The sequence below is a fragment of the Notamacropus eugenii genome, chromosome 4 (genome assembly GCF_028372415.1).
Source record: "Notamacropus eugenii isolate mMacEug1 chromosome 4, mMacEug1.pri_v2, whole genome shotgun sequence".
NCBI classification, from domain to species: domain Eukaryota; kingdom Metazoa; phylum Chordata; class Mammalia; order Diprotodontia; family Macropodidae; genus Notamacropus; species Notamacropus eugenii.
Window position 1 is genome coordinate 471,017,704 of NC_092875.1, and position 20,033 is coordinate 471,037,736.

At 39.1% G+C, this 20,033-nt stretch overlaps 1 protein-coding gene across 4 annotated transcripts in view; it reads left to right on the top strand.

Annotated features, from left to right (window-relative positions):
* Positions 1 to 20,033, top strand: part of PDE8B (phosphodiesterase 8B) — a 331,778-nt gene that overhangs the window by 186,859 nt on the left and 124,886 nt on the right. For all 4 annotated transcript variants that reach the window (XM_072606396.1, XM_072606392.1, XM_072606395.1 and 1 more), the window contains one exon: positions 15,483 to 15,673. In XM_072606396.1, the coding sequence (XP_072462497.1) occupies positions 15,483 to 15,673 (191 nt within the window). The remainder of the gene's footprint in view (positions 1 to 15,482; positions 15,674 to 20,033) is intronic.

The window sequence follows — 20,033 nt, forward strand, 5'->3', positions numbered from 1 at the left end:
AATGATGAAAATATCTTTAGTATCATTTTACTGTGAGTTAAGTTTAATTATATTCAAATTCTTTAAAATCATTCATTTCTATAAATCAGTTATGATGCTCATTTGATCACCCATCTTCCCTCTTATGCTCCTGGTCCCTGGAAGTGGGGGACCCCTTTCAGGGAGATTTCCATCCTTGGCCACTCATCTTCAAAAAATAAAAAAGGAAGCCTCTAGAACATTGTACCCTGACATCCAGGTAGCACTGGAGAAGTTCTTAATCTAGGTTATGGGGGCCATGGATAGACCGTAGGGTGGTCCGTGAGAGGGAAAAATACACATGTTTATTTTTACTAACCTCAAATTAAGGTCTAGCAATTCCTTCCATATGAATGTAGACAACAAATAATATTCTGAGAGAGGGTCCATGGGCTTCACCAGAGGGATTCATGATCCAAAAAAAGACTACAGATGCTTGGTCTAGATAAACAGGAGGTGATAGTCCGTATATTTAGTCTGGATTACTAGAAAACTCCCTGTTAATGAGTGCTACTATCTGCCCAGAAAGCATTATTCTTAATGGGAGCAAATTGCTGAAATACCACGATATATGCATTTGAGACATTTAAATAAATGTAAAATCCTAGAGATTATGGATTGTTTTATTCTTTGTATGGTTGTCTCTAGCGCCTCCCACACAGTAGATGCTGATTGATTGATTGAATAACGGACAAATGGAGAAGTCTGATGATCAATGCCGTTGACTCAGTATTGACTGTTATATAGATATTATAGGGGCCCTTTTGTTACACATCAATTAAACAAACCTTTCAGTCTTGAGAAGGTCATGCTCTGCAGAAATAGAAATCCCTAGGAGGAAAAGTGAGCCAAATGAATCCATGAGGAAAAATCATGACTTTGGAGGATAAGGTGACTAGGTATGTAAGCTGATAAAAATGGGGGCAAGTAGGTGGTGCAGTGGATAGAGGGCTGGGTCTGGAAGATCTGAGTTCAAATCTGGCCTTAGGCACTTATTAGCTGGGTGACCCTGGGCAAGTTACTTAACCCTTTTTGCCTCAGTTTCCTTATCTGTAAAATGAGCTAGAAAAGGAAATAAACCATTCTAGTATCTTCACCAAAAAAAACCCCAAATGGGATTATAAAAAGTTAAGTATGACTGAAACGACTGAATAACAACAAAAAGCTGGTAAAATCATGGTGCTAATGATGTTCAGATATGTGCGTTTCATCCCCAAGAGAAGAATTTTCCATAGCCATAATCTTGCTCCTCTTTGTTATATTTATGTGCAGGTGAGTCAGATAAAATCCATTACTTGCCTAGAACATTTCCTGTCCCACTGGTGGTCAATCATAGTACCGCCATCACGGATACTAAATATAGCACTTCAAAAAAGACCCACACCAAGCACATCTATAAAGTCTGTCATCAGACATAGTAACTTAGAAAATTCCAGACGCCTCATCTCAACATTGTAAGGGGACTTCACTAACGATAATTCTAGAATCACAGACTAATAAAGGTTCCCAGGTGGGAGGTGCTGTGAAAGCCGTTCAATCCAACCCTCCTCATTTGACAGATGAGGAAAACCAAGCCCCAGAGAGGCTGAGTGACTTACTCACGTGTAGCTCTAACAACCAAAAGAACCACAATAGAGTTGACTTTCTTTCTTTTAAAGAACAAATCATTTTCTTTCTTATTTTCTTTTGTTCATGTGCCATGAAACTCCTCCCCAAACTTCCAAATTGACCTTCAAAAGGAAATGCTCAATTCTAAAAAAACTCACCTGTTTGTCCCATAAGCATTTTTTACCTTTCATTTCCTAATGTAACTGTTCCTCTCCCCTAACCAGTAAGTCATACCTTGTAACAAGAAATAAACTAGAAACAAAGTCTCCAAGACTAAACAGATTTCAGTAGAGTGTCGATGTTCCACACCCGTAGCCTTTTTTCTTTTCCCAAACATGATCGTTATAATTAAGTTTTTACTCTGATGTGTTATTTTCTTCCTTTTCACATTGTTGTAATCACTGTGTATGTTGTCTTCCTGTTTCTGCTTATTTTACATCAGTTCATATAATTCTTCTCAGCTTCTCTGAGTTCCTTATATTTATCATTGCATATGGCACAATAACGGACAGCTAGGTGGACAGAGTGTTTTCCTGAGTTCAAATTCAACTTCAGGCACTTTCCTAGCTGTCTGATCCTGAGCAAGTTATTTCATCTTGTTTGCCTCAGTTTCCTCATCTGTAAAACAAGCTGGAAAGCAAATGGTAAATCACTCTGGTGTCTTTGCCAAGAAAACCCCAAATGGTGTCATGAAGAGTCTAACGCAATTGAAAATGGCACAATAATATTCTCTCTCAATCACATGCCACATTTTGTTTATTCCCAATAGATCTATACTCTTTGTTCTTAAGCAGCATTTTCTTTCTTTTCTGCTTAATGCTACATACAGATAGCTAGCATTAAGAATGATACCTAATTCCCCAATTGATAAATGGTCAAAGGATATGAACAGGCAATTTTCAGAAGAAGAAATTAAAGATATCTATAATCATATGAAAAAATGCTCTAAATCACTATTGATTAGAGAGATGCAAATCAAAACAACTCTGAGGTACCACATCATACCTATAAGATTGGCAAACATGACAGAACAAGAAAATAATAAATGCTGGAGAGGATGTGGGAGAGTTGGAACACTAATTCATTGTTGGTGGATCTGTGAGCGCATCCAACCATTCTGGAGAGCAATTTGGAACTATGCCCAAAGGGCTACAAAAATGTGCATACCCTTTGACCCAGCAATATCGCTACTAGGACTGTATCCCCAAGAGATCATAAAAATGGGAAAGGGTCCCACATGTACAAAAATATTTATAGCAGCACTCTTTGTAGTTGCCAAAAACTGGAAGTCAAGGGGATGTCCATCAATTGGGGAATGGCTGAATAAATTATGGTATATGAATGTAATGGAGTATTATTGTGCCATAAGAAATGATGAACCATAAGATTTCAGAGAGGCCTGGAAGGACTTATATGACCTGATGCTGAGTGAAAGGAGCAGAACCAGGAGAACTTTGTGCACAGCAATGACCACAGTGTGCGAGAGTTTTTTCTGGTAGACTTGGAATTTCATAATAACGCAAGAACTTCTTAAAAAAAAAAATCCCAATGGTAGTTCTCAAGGCAAAATGCCTTCCACGCTCAGAGAAAGAAATATGGAAGTCATTCACAAAATGTAGCAGATCATGTTTGTGTATGTGTATGTGTTTGTGTATCATGTTTTGATTTGTATATGATTTCTTTCATTTATTTTAGTCTGACTACATAGCATGACTATAGTGAAAATATGCTCAATAGAAAAGTATATGTAGAACCTATACAGAATTATATGCAGTCATGGGGAGGGAGGGGAGTAGTGGGGGGTAGGATAAAATCTCAATTGTATGGCAGTGATTGTTAAACATTAAAAAAAAAATGAGTTCTCCTTGTTGAAGTGGAGACTCTCATTTTCTTTTGTTGGTGTTTAAAAAAAAAAAAAAGAATGATACCTAAGTCTATTATCAAATGCCAGTCTAAGAGTATCCTCATGTTGCCTCCCACTCTAAAAACTTGCCTTCAAGTGGGAAGACTGTGCTGTCATCCCTCATTCCTGTTTCAAAGCCTAAAAATAAGTGTGGAGTAGGTAGGGTATAGGAGGGGAAAGTAGTGTGGGTAGAAGTTATGGGACAGCATCTTGATTAAATTTCATCTCAAATAGAGTTGGGGAAAGAATTTTGGGTGTACTGCTTAAATAGGTTCAAAATTGTGGGACCCAGAGCAGGTGGACTTCTCTAGAAGATCACCACTGAAGCCTTTGGCTGTCTTCCCCTTTCCCAGGGGATTCTCAGATCTCCTAACTTGGGGATGCTTCACTGGAAGTTCCCAGTGCCAATCCAACTAGAACCCAAGGCCCTCTCTTTCACTTATGGGTCAGTGTCATCCCTAAGGGTGGGTCTCAAATAACAGAAGCATCTCTTCCTTCCTGTTCTTTCACTTTCCAATGAAGAGCCCTCTGTGGGTGATGAGTAGTGATGGGGAGTTAGAAGTCCTTCAAAGGAGGGAAAATTGAAGGAAATTTAAATGGAATTTTCTTTAGTGCTTGACCTCATTTCACACTGGATTCCAATGTCTTTCCCCCTTCCTCTGCTCCCTATCTCTTCCTCACTTCCACCCCCTAGCCCCTCAATGCAGTTGAGGTGGCCTAGATTAAGTTAGAAAAGAAGTCACATGGGGGATTGACTTATTGGTTATTATATCAGTGTCTCTACTTTTTCCTTAGAAGAGGTTTCCTAGTTACCTCTCTGGCATGCCAAGTGTCTTTCAGTAATTAGGTCTATCCATCAATAGTTCTCAGGTTTTTAAAAGCAATGCTCAGTCCATAAGAGGTGTTTATAAGTAAAATCCATTCCATAATCTGGTTGTCCTAGAGAATTTGCTTCTAAAGTCACCAGGGGAAGTTTGCTCCTCTGTTTAATAGACCGCAGCACATATCCCCATGTAGAACCTGCAATAATGGTAACAGTAATGGAATAATTGATCAAGATGGTGTAAAGGAGTGCTGTCTAGCTTTATGGGTCCTGTGTCTCTTTACTTAGGTCATATTATTCACTCTGATAGTATAACTTTCCAGGTTGGACAGAAGAGTCAGTAGGGAAAAAGATTGTAAGGTCATTCATCTGCATCCATATACCTCAGCATTCAGGTTTCCCTTAGCCCAGGAGTGGGAGCAAAGCAGAGAGTTGATGCCCTCATACTCAGTTTCCCCCAAGGACTTAAAAGCAGATGTATGTGTCTATATTGTGGGCTCCTTCTGGGTAAGACGAATAAAAGGCATGCCCTCCAAACGGCAGCACCCCAGTCCATGTGTCCCTAGATTTCCCCCTCCTGTCTTTGTGGCTTATCCTACATATCTGAGATCATCTGCATCCATTAAAGAGTTGAATTTCACACATTTAAGTGAAATAACTGAATGACAGAGATACTCGCTGAGTCAGGGAGATGATTCAGCTGCCCACTGGACTCTGCTTCTGGTACCACCCTTTTTCCAGTCTGTCCTCAATGCTGTGGACAAATTTGTCTTTTTTTCTTGGCACAGAAAGTTTCTAGTGTAATACAGGGAGAAAAACATCAGAGAATCTGGGTTTGATCTGTAGTTCTCCCAGTGCATGACACTGGGAAAGTCACAACCTCTCTGGGCCTCAGTGTCTTCATCTGCAAAATGAATAGATTGGATCATATGATCCCTGTAAGATCCCTTCCAACTGAAAAACTATGAGTTTTCCATCTTGAGAATTAAAACAGTTATTGTTGTTCAGTCTTGTTCGACTGTCTTTGACCCCATTTGGGGTTTTCTGGACAGAGATATTGGAGTAGGTTGCCATTCCTTTTCCAGCTCATTTTACACATGAGAAAACTGAGACAACCAGAATCAAGTGACTTGCCCAGGATCACATAGCTAGGAAGTGGCCAGATTTGAATTCATGAAGATGAGTCTTCCTGACTTCAGGTCACAGGTGCTCTATATACTATGCCACCTAGTTGCCCATTGGAATTGGAACAGACCTTAGAGATAATCTGAAGCAGACCAGTGGGCCAACTCTTTTCTAGACAGGGAAAGGAAGACCCAGAAAGATTATTTGCTACAGGATCACTGAACTAGGTCTAAAGTCCAGGTCTAACATTTCCTTCCTTCCTTAACTTTTTAAAAGAAAAATATCAAACTGTTCAGGTATTTCATCACTATGCAAATATAAACATTTATATATACCCTATGCCTGTGTATCTTAAATTTCTGGAGTCTAGGTCTTTGTTTGATGCCCAGCAACATGCCATACTTAATTAGATGTTTTAATATATTATTATAATGATGAAGATAACCAGTTTGTTACAGTTATAGACTTATCCTTAGTTACTCAAATCTTAAACAATGAAAATGAGCTTTTTGGACTAAGGCTTTGTGAATTTCAGGAAAAATCAGTCTTGTTTTTTCATCTTTCATGAGAAATAGAAGACTTTTTGTATTTTGACAGACATCAGGGACAAAAATATAGCTCTTCTCTGGAAGATATTAAATGTTTCAAAGGTTTCTCAATACAATTTTTAAAAGATGACAAACACCCTAACAAAGAAGCAGTCTACCAGCTAGGAGGGACTGATGTCAGAACACATCTGATTGCTGTCCACAAGAGAAGCCATGTCTTGTCCTCACCAGAGAAAGGGAGGAAAATTTGGAAAGTTAGGGTCTGTTTGTTTTACTCCAGTCCCCTCCCTCTTCACTCTAGGTGGACAGTCTTACTTTTCTTTCCCTGCTTCTTATCCCACTGCCTCAAAGGAATAGTGTCCAGCATTCTCAAAATCCTCATTACCCTCTGGGTCATAACCTAGTTTGTTATCGCCCATAGACATTCTACAGAAATTCACCCAAGTAGATACTATGCTCAATATGTTTTTAGTCAAATAGGTCACAATATTTGAGATCATAGTTAAAGAGCTAGAAAGGATCTTCAGAGGTCATCTAGTCTAATTTTGTCATTTTACAGATGAGCAAACTGAGGCCCAGTAGTTGGTACCAGAGGTAAGATTTCAACCTCCATCCTCTGACCCAGGGCCAGGGTTCATCTCACTGTGCTATATGTCCCTTCCCCTCAGCTCTATTGCTTGTTTGGCCCAATGAATGAACATTCAGTGGAATGGATCAGATTTTTCTTTCATTATTTCCTATATGAGCTAGAATTTTTTTTTAAAAAAAAGGTCTTTAATGTGGAATAGGGTCAGCTAATAGCATAGTGGACAGAGGGCTGGGCCTGGAATCAGAAAGACTCATGTTCCTGAGTTCAAATCTGGCCTCAGATTCTTACTTGCTGTGTGACAAGTCATTTCACCCTGTTTGCCTCAGTTTCCTCATCTGTAAAATGAGCTGGAAAGGGAAATGGTAAACCATCCTGGTATCTTTGCCAAGAAAACCCTAAAGCAGGGGGGGGGGGTCACAAAGAGTCAAATATAACTGAAAAAATAACTGAACAGCTACAACCACCATCTGAGATGACAACTGAGAGAAAGGCTAGCTTCACCCCAGGGCCACTGCCGCTTCCAGTCTTTTGGAATAATTATTTTGAAGAGTGAGTGATTCTGAGAAGTTTGTCCAGCATCCAGTAGACAGCGTGTATATTGAAGTGTTAAATAAAAACTGGTGATGCGATGGAGAGCTGGATCAGGAAGAAGAGCAAAGATTTTGTCTTTCTCTTCCTCTTGGCTCCTTCTACTGCCAGCGCCTCCCCCTAAGGCCACCTTGCATCCACTTTGTGTTTCTCTTACAGGTACTGATTTATGCATGCATGTGTGTGGAATGTATGGTCCTTGAAGGCAGGGATTGTTTGGGGTTTTGTTTGTTTTTTGCTGTGTTTTGCTTTTTCTCTAGGGCTTAGCACAGTGTTTGGAACATGAGTACTTAATAAATGCTTATTTATTGATTATTCCCATACTTGATAAAGTGCCATGATTTCAAAAACTTTGTAGACCTTGCTTTGTACTTTCAATCGCTTCCCTCACCCCCATGAAATAATATAAAGACATTGCTTTCCAAAAAAGGTTAAAATGAGAAGTTCTGAGTAGGTTTGGGCACAGATTTGACTCGAAGCAAGAAGATGGACCACATGACCGAGAGGGTTTGTCATTCTAAGATAGAAAGCCTTGTGGTTCTGTGTACTCTTGTACTTTCTCTGAACCAAATCTAGCCTCTTGTTGCAGCTCAGGTCTGTTTGGGTAAGAAAATGCCTTCTCCCTGCTTCAGACTGCACTCTAGACTGTCTAGAGCTTTTTCCTCATAGTTCTTTCACTACCATTGGGGTGGACCAAATAAAGCATCCTTATTCTGTGAGTTCCTCTTGCTGACGACTTTTATCTGTCTCCCTAATGAGACATTTTCCTCAAGCAAAGCACACAGTGTAGTTTGCTTATGCTACTTGTCAAGTTCCTGAAAAATCCCTTCAGCATAGCACTTTGTGTGTAGCACGCAAATAGGGAGCCAGGACTGGACTTTTCCCCATTCATTCCAACTCAGTCGATTTTTCAAGAAGTCCCTAGCCATGTGGGTAATAAGGTATTGGGTAAACCAAGGATAATGCTCCTATTCTTAATGTCCCAAATTAATTTAAAAACAGTTATTCCACAACAGAAAAGGATGTTTTTTATAGGTCCCTGAGCACCTGTATATTTAATATTGTGTGATAAGTATTGAACAAGAAAGATAGATAATTAAGATGTGGTCCATATCTTTGAGGAATCTATAATAGGGGAAGATGAAACATGTACATTATAATGACATTATAACTAAGTCAAATGTAACATATGATAGATAATCATATATTGAGATTTAAGATAACCCATGAGGAAATGAAGGTGCTATGAGATTAGATAAGGGAACTATGACTTTCAGACTGAGGGAAGGAATGAAAAATCAGTTTTGGCTTCATCGAGGAGATGGCATTTGAATAGATCTTAGATAAGTAGGATATCTTCCATCAACAAGCATTTATGAAGCACCTGTTGTGTCGTAGGCATTGTGCTTGGCGTGGAGGAGACAAGCAAGAGGAAAACTGTCTCTGCACTCAGGGGACCTTGTTCATTGTTGTCCGTTGGTTCAATCATGTCCAACTCTCTGTGACAGCATTTGGGGTTTGCTTGGCAAAGATGCTGGAGTGGTTTGTCATTTCTTTCTCCAGCTCATTTTGCAGATGGGGAAACTGAAGCAAACAGGGTTAAGTGATTTGCCCAGGGTCACACAGCTAGTAAGTGTCTAAGGACAGATTTGAACTCATGCCTATGAGTCTTCCTCATTCTAAACCCAGCAACATGGGACCTTATATTCTAATAAGAGAAAACATAGAATATGTGCCATCTCTGAGATACACTGGATATATAGATATACATACATATACATAACATATATATACATGCATACATACATATACATACGTATACCCATAACCCTGGGAAAATCAGTTAATCTCTCAATACTGTAAGCAGCTTCCTAATACTATAAGTTGTAGGAATGTCAACCTGCATTGGTGAAGGGAGTTTCCTCATCTGATATTCCCCTATACCAATGAAATCACAGATCCATCTCTAGACCCTATCCATATATATGCATGTATGTATTATGTATGTATGTGTGTATATGTGTACACACAATGCAAGTTCAAGGGCAGCCTTGGAGGGGAAGGTACTAGCAGCTGGAGGGACTTTCTCTAAATGATAACACTTGAACTGAGTTCTGAAGGAAACCAAAGATTCCAAGAGTTAGAAGGGAAAAGAATGGGACAGCCAATACAAAAGTCAAGTCTTGTGTGAGCAGCAGTGTGGGACTGAACCATAGAGTGCTTCGGGGAATAATGTATACTACTTGGAAAGGTAGGGTGAGGCCAGGCTGTGAAGAGCTTTAAATACAAATAGAGGTGTGTGTATTGGATTCTTAGGGTAACAGGGAGGTAGTGAGCCACTGGGATTGACCTGTGCTTTAGAAAAAATCACTTTGGCATCTGTGGAGGGTGGATTGGAGTGTGGAGATACTTGAGGCAAGGAGACCAACCAGGAAGCAGATCCAATGGTGTAGGCTAAAGGTAATGAGGTCTTAACCTAGGATGGTGGCTGTGTGAGTAGAAAGAAAGGAATAGACACAAGAAATATTGTGGAGATGGAAGTGATAAGATATGGCAATGGATTTGATCTGTTAGGTGAGTGAGAATAAAGTGTCAAGGAGATACCCAGAGCCCAGATGGGGGGGAGGATGGTGGTGCCTTCAACAGATTTAGAGAAGTTTGGAAGAGAGATAAGTTTAAGGAGAAAGATAATGGATTCTATTTTACATATGTTGAATTTGAGATGCCTACAAGACACAGAATTTGAAATGTCCAGTAGACAGGTATTGATGTAGGACTAGACCTCCAGAAAGACTAGGGCTGAAGAAAATATAAATACACGAGTCATCTTCATAGACATCATAATTGAATCCATGGGAAATGATAAGTTTTCTACATGAAAGGCTGTAGAAAGAAAGGAGAGGGCTCAGGAGAGTATATTAGAAGACACTCAAAGTTGGTGAATAAATATATCACCCATTGTACACATATATACATACAAGGTCATATATTCAAACAAATCCATTGATTTCATCAGTTTGTATGTTTCCTCTAGTGATTCAGATTTCAACCCATCCAAGTCTGTACAGGACCCACCTAGGATGCTGGGGCTTTCCTTTGGACTCAGGAGAATACCAGTGAAACTGATTGCTCCTTGCTTTTATCATGTGACCAAATCACCTTTTTTATCACACATTTTTATCACACATTTCTTTTGTGACGTCCTTTAATTTGGTTCTTCATTTTTCATATCTCATGTGTTACAGTCTGCTTTCACCTACCGTACATCTCTTGTCTTCAGCATGACATTCACTTTTAGTTTTTTGAAGACCGAAGTCTTCCATGACTCAAAACCATTTCCCCTAGACCTGTGATTTCATTGCCAAAGGGAATTTCTGATGAGGAAACTCTCTCTGACAATGCAGATTAGCAATTGTTCTACCACTGAAAATCTTGGCCAGCTTTGGCAGAGCACGGAAAGGTTAAATGAGCAGTCCAGGGCCACACGGTCATACCTGTTATACCCTGAGGCTGGGTCTCTATCTACTAGGACATAAGTATTGAAATTATTATTTGCAATTCAATAATTCATCTAGTCTTAGGCAGGACAACAGTGGTGTCACCTTGTCTGAATGCTTGGCCCCGTGTGTTAGATTTCTCGTGGCAACGCCATGGCTACAGAAAGTAGCAGACTGTTGACTTTTCCCCTTGACAAAAATATTGAATGGGATTTGACATGGTGGTTGCCTTCTGAATTGTTTGAATATTTCTTAGGAATGTTTGGTCTCTGCAAACTCTTTCTTTTCATTTCTTTAAAGGTATTCATTTGCAGTCAGGCCCCTTTTCATCACTTTCCTCCTCTGACATAGGCAAGAAGTGATGACCCTTGTAACTACAAGCAAACAGTGGGGAAGAGAGGTCCATTCTTTGTGTGAGACTCTCCCCTGTTCACTCAGTCCTCGGTGCTGGCTTCTGCCCACTGGACTGTGTTAGGAGGGTGAAATTTTAAGCCATATAAGTAAGCAATGAAAGGTCCTATGGAAAGCTTAAATGCAAGCTGGCATTAAGAAAACATGATAATCATTTGAGATTGATGTGTGTTAAGTCTTGAGCTCCAAATGGCCTTGAAGAAAAAGATGGTTATGGCAAAGCTGAAGTATCAGTATCTTAGTACTATATTACAGAGGCAGAGAAATGGTACAGTGGCTAGAGCTCTGCACCTGGAGTCAGAAAAACCTGACTTCAAATCTGGGCTCAGACACTTACTGACTGTGTGACTCTGAGCCAGTCACTTCACCTGTTTGCTTCACTTTCCACATCTGTGAAATAGGAATAATTATAGCACTTCGCACTCAGAGTTGTTGCGAGGATCAGATGAGTTACTATTTGTAAAGCACTTGGCACAGCGCCTGGAATATAGTAGGTGTTTAATACATGCTTTTTGCGTACTTTGCTTCCTTCCTTCCAATTTTCCTAGTTGACAAATAGTCCAAAATGGTTTCTCCTAATCTCAAATTATCTAGATTGCCTTATGTTCACAGGTAAATAGGGAGTTAGGATCAGATTTATAATTTCCTTAGCATAGAAAAATCCCAGTGAGGGAATTCCCACTTCCAGGGCAGACGGACATTTTTTCTGCAGCTCACCATCTGACAAAGTTGCCTAAAACACTAAGAGGTTAAGTGACTTGTCCAGAGTGTGTCACAAAGCCTGTGTGTGTCAGAGTCAGGACAAGAACCCAGGTGTTTATGATCCATAGGCTATATCTCAACCATCATCTGCTATGACACAGTGTCTCACTATCACAGTCTAAAGCTGCTAGGTCATTCCCAACTGGGCCTTTCTGTTTCTAGATCCTCAGGGATATTTCCTGAGGGTTCCTGACAGATTTCCACCTGAAGTTAAATGAAAGAGAAGCATCTACACTGGGTTGAGAAGTAAGAGACCCCAGAGTCTAGTCCAGGTGTTAGGGAACCTGCAGCCTCTAGGCCATATGTGGCCCTCTAGGTCCTCAAGTGCAGTCTATTTACTGAATTCAGACTTCACATGGTCTTGAGATCACAGGTTCCCTACCCCTGGAATAGTTCCACTCTTTAACTTGATGGTTTTGGACATAGGCTCAAGGGATCACAAATTTACCTTCACAAAGGTCTTAGAAACCATAGAGTTCAACCCTCTTGTTCATTCATTCATTCATTCATTCAATCATTTATTTTTAGTTTTCAATATTCAATTTTATAATATTTTGAGTTCCACATTTCCCCCTCTCTCCAAGATGGCATGCAATGTGATACAGACTATACATGTACAATCATATTAAACATATGTTCATATTAGTCACGTTATGGAAGAAGAATCAGAACAAAAGGGAAAAACCATGAGAAAAAAAACAAAAACAAAAAAGAGAAAATAATATGCTTTGATCTGCATTCATACTCCATATTTCTTTCTCTGCATGTGGATAGCATTTTCCTTCATGAGTCTTTTGGAACTGTCTTAGATTATTGTACTGCTGAGGAGAGCTAAGTCTATCAAAGCTGCTCACGGATCAGTGCTGCTGTTACTATGTATAACGTCATCCTGGTTTTGCTTGCTTCATTTAGCATCAGTTCATGTAAGTCTTTCCAGTTAACCCTCTCATTTTACAGTTGAGGAAACTGAGGTACAGAGAGATTTTTGTGACTTTCTCAGAGTAATACTACTAATTGGCATCTGAAGTGGAATATGTATTTCTGACTAAGTCTAGGGTCCTATTCACTCTACCAAACTGCCTCGATTTCTTTCCCCTTTCCATGCCTTAGTTCTCTTTTCTGTAAGATAAAGTAATGAGATTAAAAAATGTATAAGTACCTAGGTCTAATATAGTGAATATGTGATGCATTTCTAAGCATAGAAGTTGGTACTTAATTTATAGAGCTCACCACCTGGGGCAGACAAAATTATGCCAAGTAAGTATAAGGATGCTGAAGCCAAGAATTTTTAGTAAATCTTAATGAATGAAACAACAGCTTGATAGGATAGTACATGTTACAGCCTAAAGAGGAAGCCTGCTATAATGGGTAAAGAGCCAGCCTTCAAGTCAGGAAAGACCTGGGTTCAAGATCTTCCTCTGACACAGACTAGCAGTGTGACCCTAGGCAAGTTACTGTCAGGTACCCCAGGTAAATCTTTGAGATTAGAAGTTGCAGAGCAAGTGCCCATCTGCATTGGAAGATGGAGTTTCCTTATCTGGGAGTTCCCTAATTTATTGAAATTGCAGATTAGTTCCTGGCCCCCATCCCCACCCCTGCCAAAAAAAAGAAATGCATGTTATAAACAGCCAGTAGAGGAAATGCACATTAGGGAGTGATAGAATGAGATAATGAGAGAGGCCTGACTTTTGTCAGGAAAACTTCAGGGAGGTTATTTCCAATCCACTGAAAATAAGAGTGAAAAATGGCTTCTCGTTTCTTTTTCTTCATTTTTTTCTTTTCCTCAATTTCATGTTAAAAAATTTTGACATTCATTTCTTAAAATTTTGAGTTTCAAATTCTCTCTGTCTCCCTTCCTCCCCTCCCATCCCTTAAGAAGAAGTCATTCTCAAGGCTGTTTGACTGAACTACAAATCCCAGAATGTTGGTCATTTCTCAAACTCCATAGTACTTCTATTATGAAAACTATGTGTGCATCTAAAGTTTCATTGATTTTTGTTCTATCTATAAAATATTCTCATGCTCCAAAACCTTTGCATTCAGTGTTTTCAGGTTTTGTCATGGTCAGAGTGCCTTGGAAGAAGAAGGCAACAGCCTTCTTCAGTTGTTTCCTCTTGCATGGAAATATGTTTTCTTGCCCATTTGTCAGCTAAATCAGGATCAGTTTGGTTGACACAGTGACTGCTTTGAATGAATGAATCTGAACCTTTGAGATTATGCTTATGACCATTAGGAAAACAGAGGAAGGTTCAGGATGCCACTGGTGTATATCTTGTGCCCTGTAACAAATTACACTTACCTTAATGCTAGCAGTGTGAGGTTTAAAGTTTATTAATGCCTTACAATGACCTGAGATCCTTAAAGCCAGAGGACTTTAAAGAAATCTTGTTGTGTGTATCATTTCCTACCACCTTGTTCCAAATATGGACCTTGTACTTTCCCTTAATAAAAATTAACAAACATTTATTAAGTACCAACTATGTGCCATGCACTGTGCCCAACTCTTGGCATGTAAATACCAAAGTGAGACAGTCTCTGCCATCACAGAGCTTACATTAACACCTACAGGATGTTCGTTTCTGTCTTTTGCCTGCCTGAGTTATTGTAGGGGGCTTGGGTGTCTCCCTGCAACCAGTCCTGACTTTTAACTTATGCTGTTTGCTTTTGGTCTTTGGTGAATGACATCAGTGCCAAGCTCCTCCATGAATCCATTTCCCATGTCTGTTAGTGGGCATTGTCTCCACTGTCTTCATGCTTCCTACCCCTTACTTCATCTTCCGTATTCCTACAAATGACCAGAATGCCAGCTTCGAAGATTTCCCAGATCCACCCACTTTGTCTCAGGTTTAAGTCTCTGCCCATATTCCACCCATCTGTCAACTAGCGTACAACTTTTCAGTATCAACTTGTTACATAATAGTCTCTGCAAGTTTCAAAGCAACTCCCACGGGCATTCTGTTCTTATACCTACTTAAAACATACATTCTGATATTGAAATACAAATAGTTCAGAGCTGATGAGGAGGGGGACTTTTTTCAAATGGGGTTTTACTGTATAAATGGACTACTATTAGCTAAGATTGTTTTTTACCCTTATTTCCATCTCTATCCTTCTGCTCACCGCCAACTCCTAACCCCCAGCAGCTACAACTAAGACATGACTTGCGTATGATGAGGTTTTAATGTGTGAAATGAATTGCTAGGGCTTCTGGATATCAAATTTTATAAAAACAGAAAAAAGGAACAATGAACATCTCAAAGCTTGCTTCTAAATCTCCTGCCTTAATTTTGTATTGAGGGCTAGCCTTTTTCACACATAAGATGCATTGGAGAATTGAACATGTGAGAAATTCCAATACCACATCCATTCCTTATGTACTTGTGCATGTGAAGAATGAGAAGCAAAATTGAAAGTATGTAATTTAATATATGAAAATGATAGCAGATGTACACAGATAAGTTTTCTTGTCAATTTAGCATTTTAATTTCTCCTCAAACAAAACTAATTAGGAAAAATGTTTTGAAATACTTTCGTCTATGTTTTAGAGCCTTCTCTAAGCATAATCATCTTGTCCATTTGCTCTGGGAATGATATTTTCCTTATATTTCAGGTTTTGCTGATTTTTGCAAAGGAGGACAGTCAAAGTGATGGATTCTGGTGGGCCTGTGATAGAGCTGGCTACAGATGTAATATTGCTCGAACTCCAGAGTCTGCCCTTGAGTGCTTTTTGGATAAGCACCACGAAATCATCGTCATCGACCACAGACAAGACCAGCACTTCGATGCAGAAGCTGTCTGCAGGTAATTTGTCAGTTTCGTGTGCCTAATGATGTCACCGTTTAACAGCTGCATATGATTCTTCTTCTACTTTAATAAGAGTTATCCAAAAATATTCCTAAATGGTTTGTTGACAGATTCCCATTAGGATAGCTATAGTGACTTTTACAAATCTGCCACATCATGGTCTGCTTCTAAAATTTAAATAATGCCGAAATGGCAGGTTCACAATGAGAGCAGACTGCTGCCCTGAGTGTAATGTGGCCGAACCAGATTAAAACATAAATGGAAAATACTTTAAAAATAAGTAAAAATACAGTAGAATGTAGATAATATTCATATGTGGTTTTCTAAGTCAATACGCAAGGATCCTTATGGACAGCATGGTGGCCCTGTTGTATTTGAATTTGACCCCACTCATTTGCCACATTTCAGGAAAGGTGTTAACATCTACAGAATTTTCACTCTTTGGGTGGAGTTAAGATTCAAACAAGATATTTTAGACTCCAACAAAATAAAATAAAAAATAAAAAAGGATCGGAACAGTTAGAAATGTCCTTTCCTCCTCTGCTATAGGTGGATTCCATCTTAGAACAAGCAGGTTTAATACTAAATTAGCAAAGTCAGTCCTCCTCATCTTCTGAGTACTTAACGGTTCTACTTTCCTGTTTTCAAAAGTATTTGAACTCAATGAAGAAAAGTAACACGTTTATAAATGGGTGTCAAGGATGAGTAATAATTCAGTCTGGAACTGGGATGACTGGGAGGTAGCCATGAACAGCTTCTCTGATGGTTAGAGACCAGCACCAACTCTATCTCAGAAGTCAGAAATTTTTACTAGAAATTTTTACAGAATTAAGCAAGTAAAGTGAAAGGCAGGAAAATGACTTGTTGGAAAGGCAGGAAAATGACTTGTTGGGGTGTTTCAGTACCACAATGAGGAATTCACAAATGAAGAAAAGTCACTACAAAATTGTGCCTCTTTGCTCCTTTCTTTGAGCCCCCTGAGTCTCAAATAAGGACCTTTTATAAAGCAAGCTGGAAAAACTATTTCAAATAATGTTTAATTTTTCCCCCTTAATCCAACACCCTGTGTACTTAGGAATGTGTCTGTACAGTATTTGGGTGAAATTCTTTCCAGCTTCATGGCACACTATTCTTTAAGTTTCTGAAGGTAGCATGGAAATACGTTCAATTAAACATATTCATTTTTTTCTAATTCTCATTACCTTCATTGTCATGTGAATTTTTTTTTTTGAACTTCAGTTCATAGTTAGATGGTGCAAGTTCCAACAGTCATGAAAATGAATAGGAAGTGATCAGAATATTGGAGCAAGGTTTTTATTTTACAGACAGATTTTCTGTTTCTCTTTGAACATCAAGAAAGAAGGCATTGTCATATAAGAAAGATGAGTCTGTGCTAGTGGAATTGAGGATGAGAAGGAAACCATAAGATTCAGAATTTTCAAATGTTTACTTTAGACTATGGGCAAGATGTTGGGGTATGTGTCTCACTAAAATGATTGCCACAGATGAATTCTCTCATTAGGAGAAATTTCATTTATTTTTATGAAATATCTGAACATGCTCAACATAGACAAGTAAATACACAGTGACATTAAATAGGTAGCTTCCTGGGTGATGCTGAGAGACAACACAAGACCCTCACCTACCCTTTTCCCCCAAAGTTCTTCTCCATTGGTCTATGAATTACTACTGTTAGAATAACACATTTGAGCTAAAGTATTATCACCTATTTAATGCATTCCTTACTCATTCGTATTCACTAACACAATGGGCAGAGAGGTGACATGATGGATGGAGCACTGGGTATGAAATCAGGAAGACTCATCTTCCTGAGTTCAATTCTGGCCTTAGATACTTACCCAGCTACGTGACCCTGGGCAAGTCAATTAACTCTGTTTGCCTCAGTTTTCTCACCTGTAAAATGGGCTGGAAAAGGAAATGGCAAACCATTCTTATATGTGTGCCAAGAAAACCCCAAATTGGGTCATGAAGAATCAGACATGACTGAACAACACAATAACTGAGATTTTTAGCTCATCCAGCTACTCCTTCTCCCCATCCCCTGTGTACCCTCCCTACCCCCAACCTTGGCAAGCAAGGAGCAGAGTCCTAAGAAAATCGAACATTATATAGGTAAAATTTACTGAGTAAAAAGAAATTTAAAAAAATCTGAAACTGCCCGGTGAAACTTCTGGGCCCTCCGAATTGAGTGTCTAAGAGAGTAATGAACAAGTCACTAGTTGTTGTGAAAGTTACAGCTTTCCCTGATCCTGAAACTCATCTTCTTTACCACCAAACCTTTTGATGGTCTTTGTACCCAAGATCTTAAGTAGCTTATAGCCTGGCTTTGTATGAGACACAAGGAAACATCAGCAGAGATACATACACGTAGTATAGGAGAACACCAACAGAGACATACAGGGAAAACTAAACAGTAACACCAGATCCCTATAGTAACGTCATTCTATCATGCCAAGATCTCACCAGCTCATTAAGTTAAAACAATCTGTACCAACAATAGAAGGGCCATTCTTTAGAAACACTGACAGAGAACTCTTCTCTTTTTCTTCTAATTTTAAGTATCCTAACAGAGCATGACAGAGAGGAGATCAACATCTGCTGCCTTCTCGCCTCCACAGCTACCTGTGCTGACTTTATTACTTGGGGTAATAGTAGAGAACTGAGAGGGAGGAAACCAAATGGCAACTACGGTAGAGAGAGGAAACAAAGGGCCAAAGGCAAACATTTGTAATTTAAAATTTTTACCAAGTATCAGTCTTGAAATTCAGCTTATGATGTGGATCAGACTTTCTTAGCTCTAATCTAGGAAGTATGCATCATTAAATTATCACTGATGGCAAGTGGATGAGAAACGCATGTGTTCTCAAAGACAAACAGTAACCAAAATTGATTGTGTGAAATAGGAGACACTGGCACATGACCTCCTAGCATGGTGTGCCGGCATCAAAGAAGGTGCTGTGCTCTATGAGTGAAGCAGAGTTGCAGTAGCTCAAAAGAAATGTGATATGTGCAAATTTAGAAACATCTCCACTCCAAATGTTCATGTGGACTATTTGTACCCGACCTGTGGTAGAGCCTTCTGAGCTCATATTGGTCTGATCAGTCACAGTTGGACATGCTGTATCTAGACCTCAACCTAGTGATGTCATTTTGGTCCTCTTTTAGAATGAAGGATAACAACCAACCATCTGGGCTAAGATTCAAAATTCTAGATGCCTTCTAAGTCACTAACCCAGAGACTGCACAATCAGTTAATCAACAAATATGTATTGAGTACTTACTATTCACTAGGCATGTGCTAATTATAGTAAGACAAAAATAATCTCTTCTCTCAAAGAGCTTACATTCTATAAGGGGAGACAACATGTACATATGTAGTTATGTGCAAATCATATACAAAGCAGATAAAAGTAATCTTTGACAGGAAGGAAGAACAATGCAACATTAGACTAGCTCCTAGGAAGATGAATGGACTTCATAGGAGTGCTTGACTTGGAGTTCAGAAGACCTGAGTTTAAATACTACTGCCTCAGACAGCTATCAGCTGTATAACTCTGGATAAGTTACTTAGTCTCACAGTCTCAGTTTCTTCACCTAAAATGAGGATATTCAAACTCATTGATTTCTGAGGTCCCTTCCATATCCAAGTTCATGACCCTCTGCAATCCCTAAGTCAGTGAAATCATGAGTCTGGTTCTTGTTTGTATCCCTATTTATATAGGGCAAATATTTTGTTTGGGGAGGGGAGGAATCTGCAGATATTTATTTAAGAAATATTCTAAGAGTAATTTTGTTATTCACTGAATTGCCTGCAACAAAAGCTTTTAAATGAGTACTTGGAGTTTATTGGAAAAAAAAATTTGAGTTTGTATCTCCAGCTGCTAAAGAACATCTTAGTTTTTATTTTCAAGTCATCTTTCTGGACTACTATCTTAAATGGAAACAGCTCCAACACAATAAAATTCCAATAACATACAAGTAACTGGAGGACTGTGGGGCTGCCAGTTTTTTTCTTTTTTTTTCTTTTTTTGCAAAATGGAAATTGAACCAGAAAACATGGAATTTTAATGGAATTTGCCAAGTTTTGAAATGGAAAATTGGCAGCTCTGATCTACTGGAAAATTGCCGGGAAAATGCATTGAGTCCTCCTGAATTGAGTAGGAAACAACAACAAAGTGAGTTTTTGCTCCAGAGTGTAAGGGCATCATACTCTGCTGCTCCACACAGCTCTTTATGCCACCCTGTAGAGAACTTAATTTGCTGATTAAATGATTTTTTGCTGTTTAAAGTGCTAAGAAATGCCATATTGGACTAACTTGGCAAAGCAAAGACAATG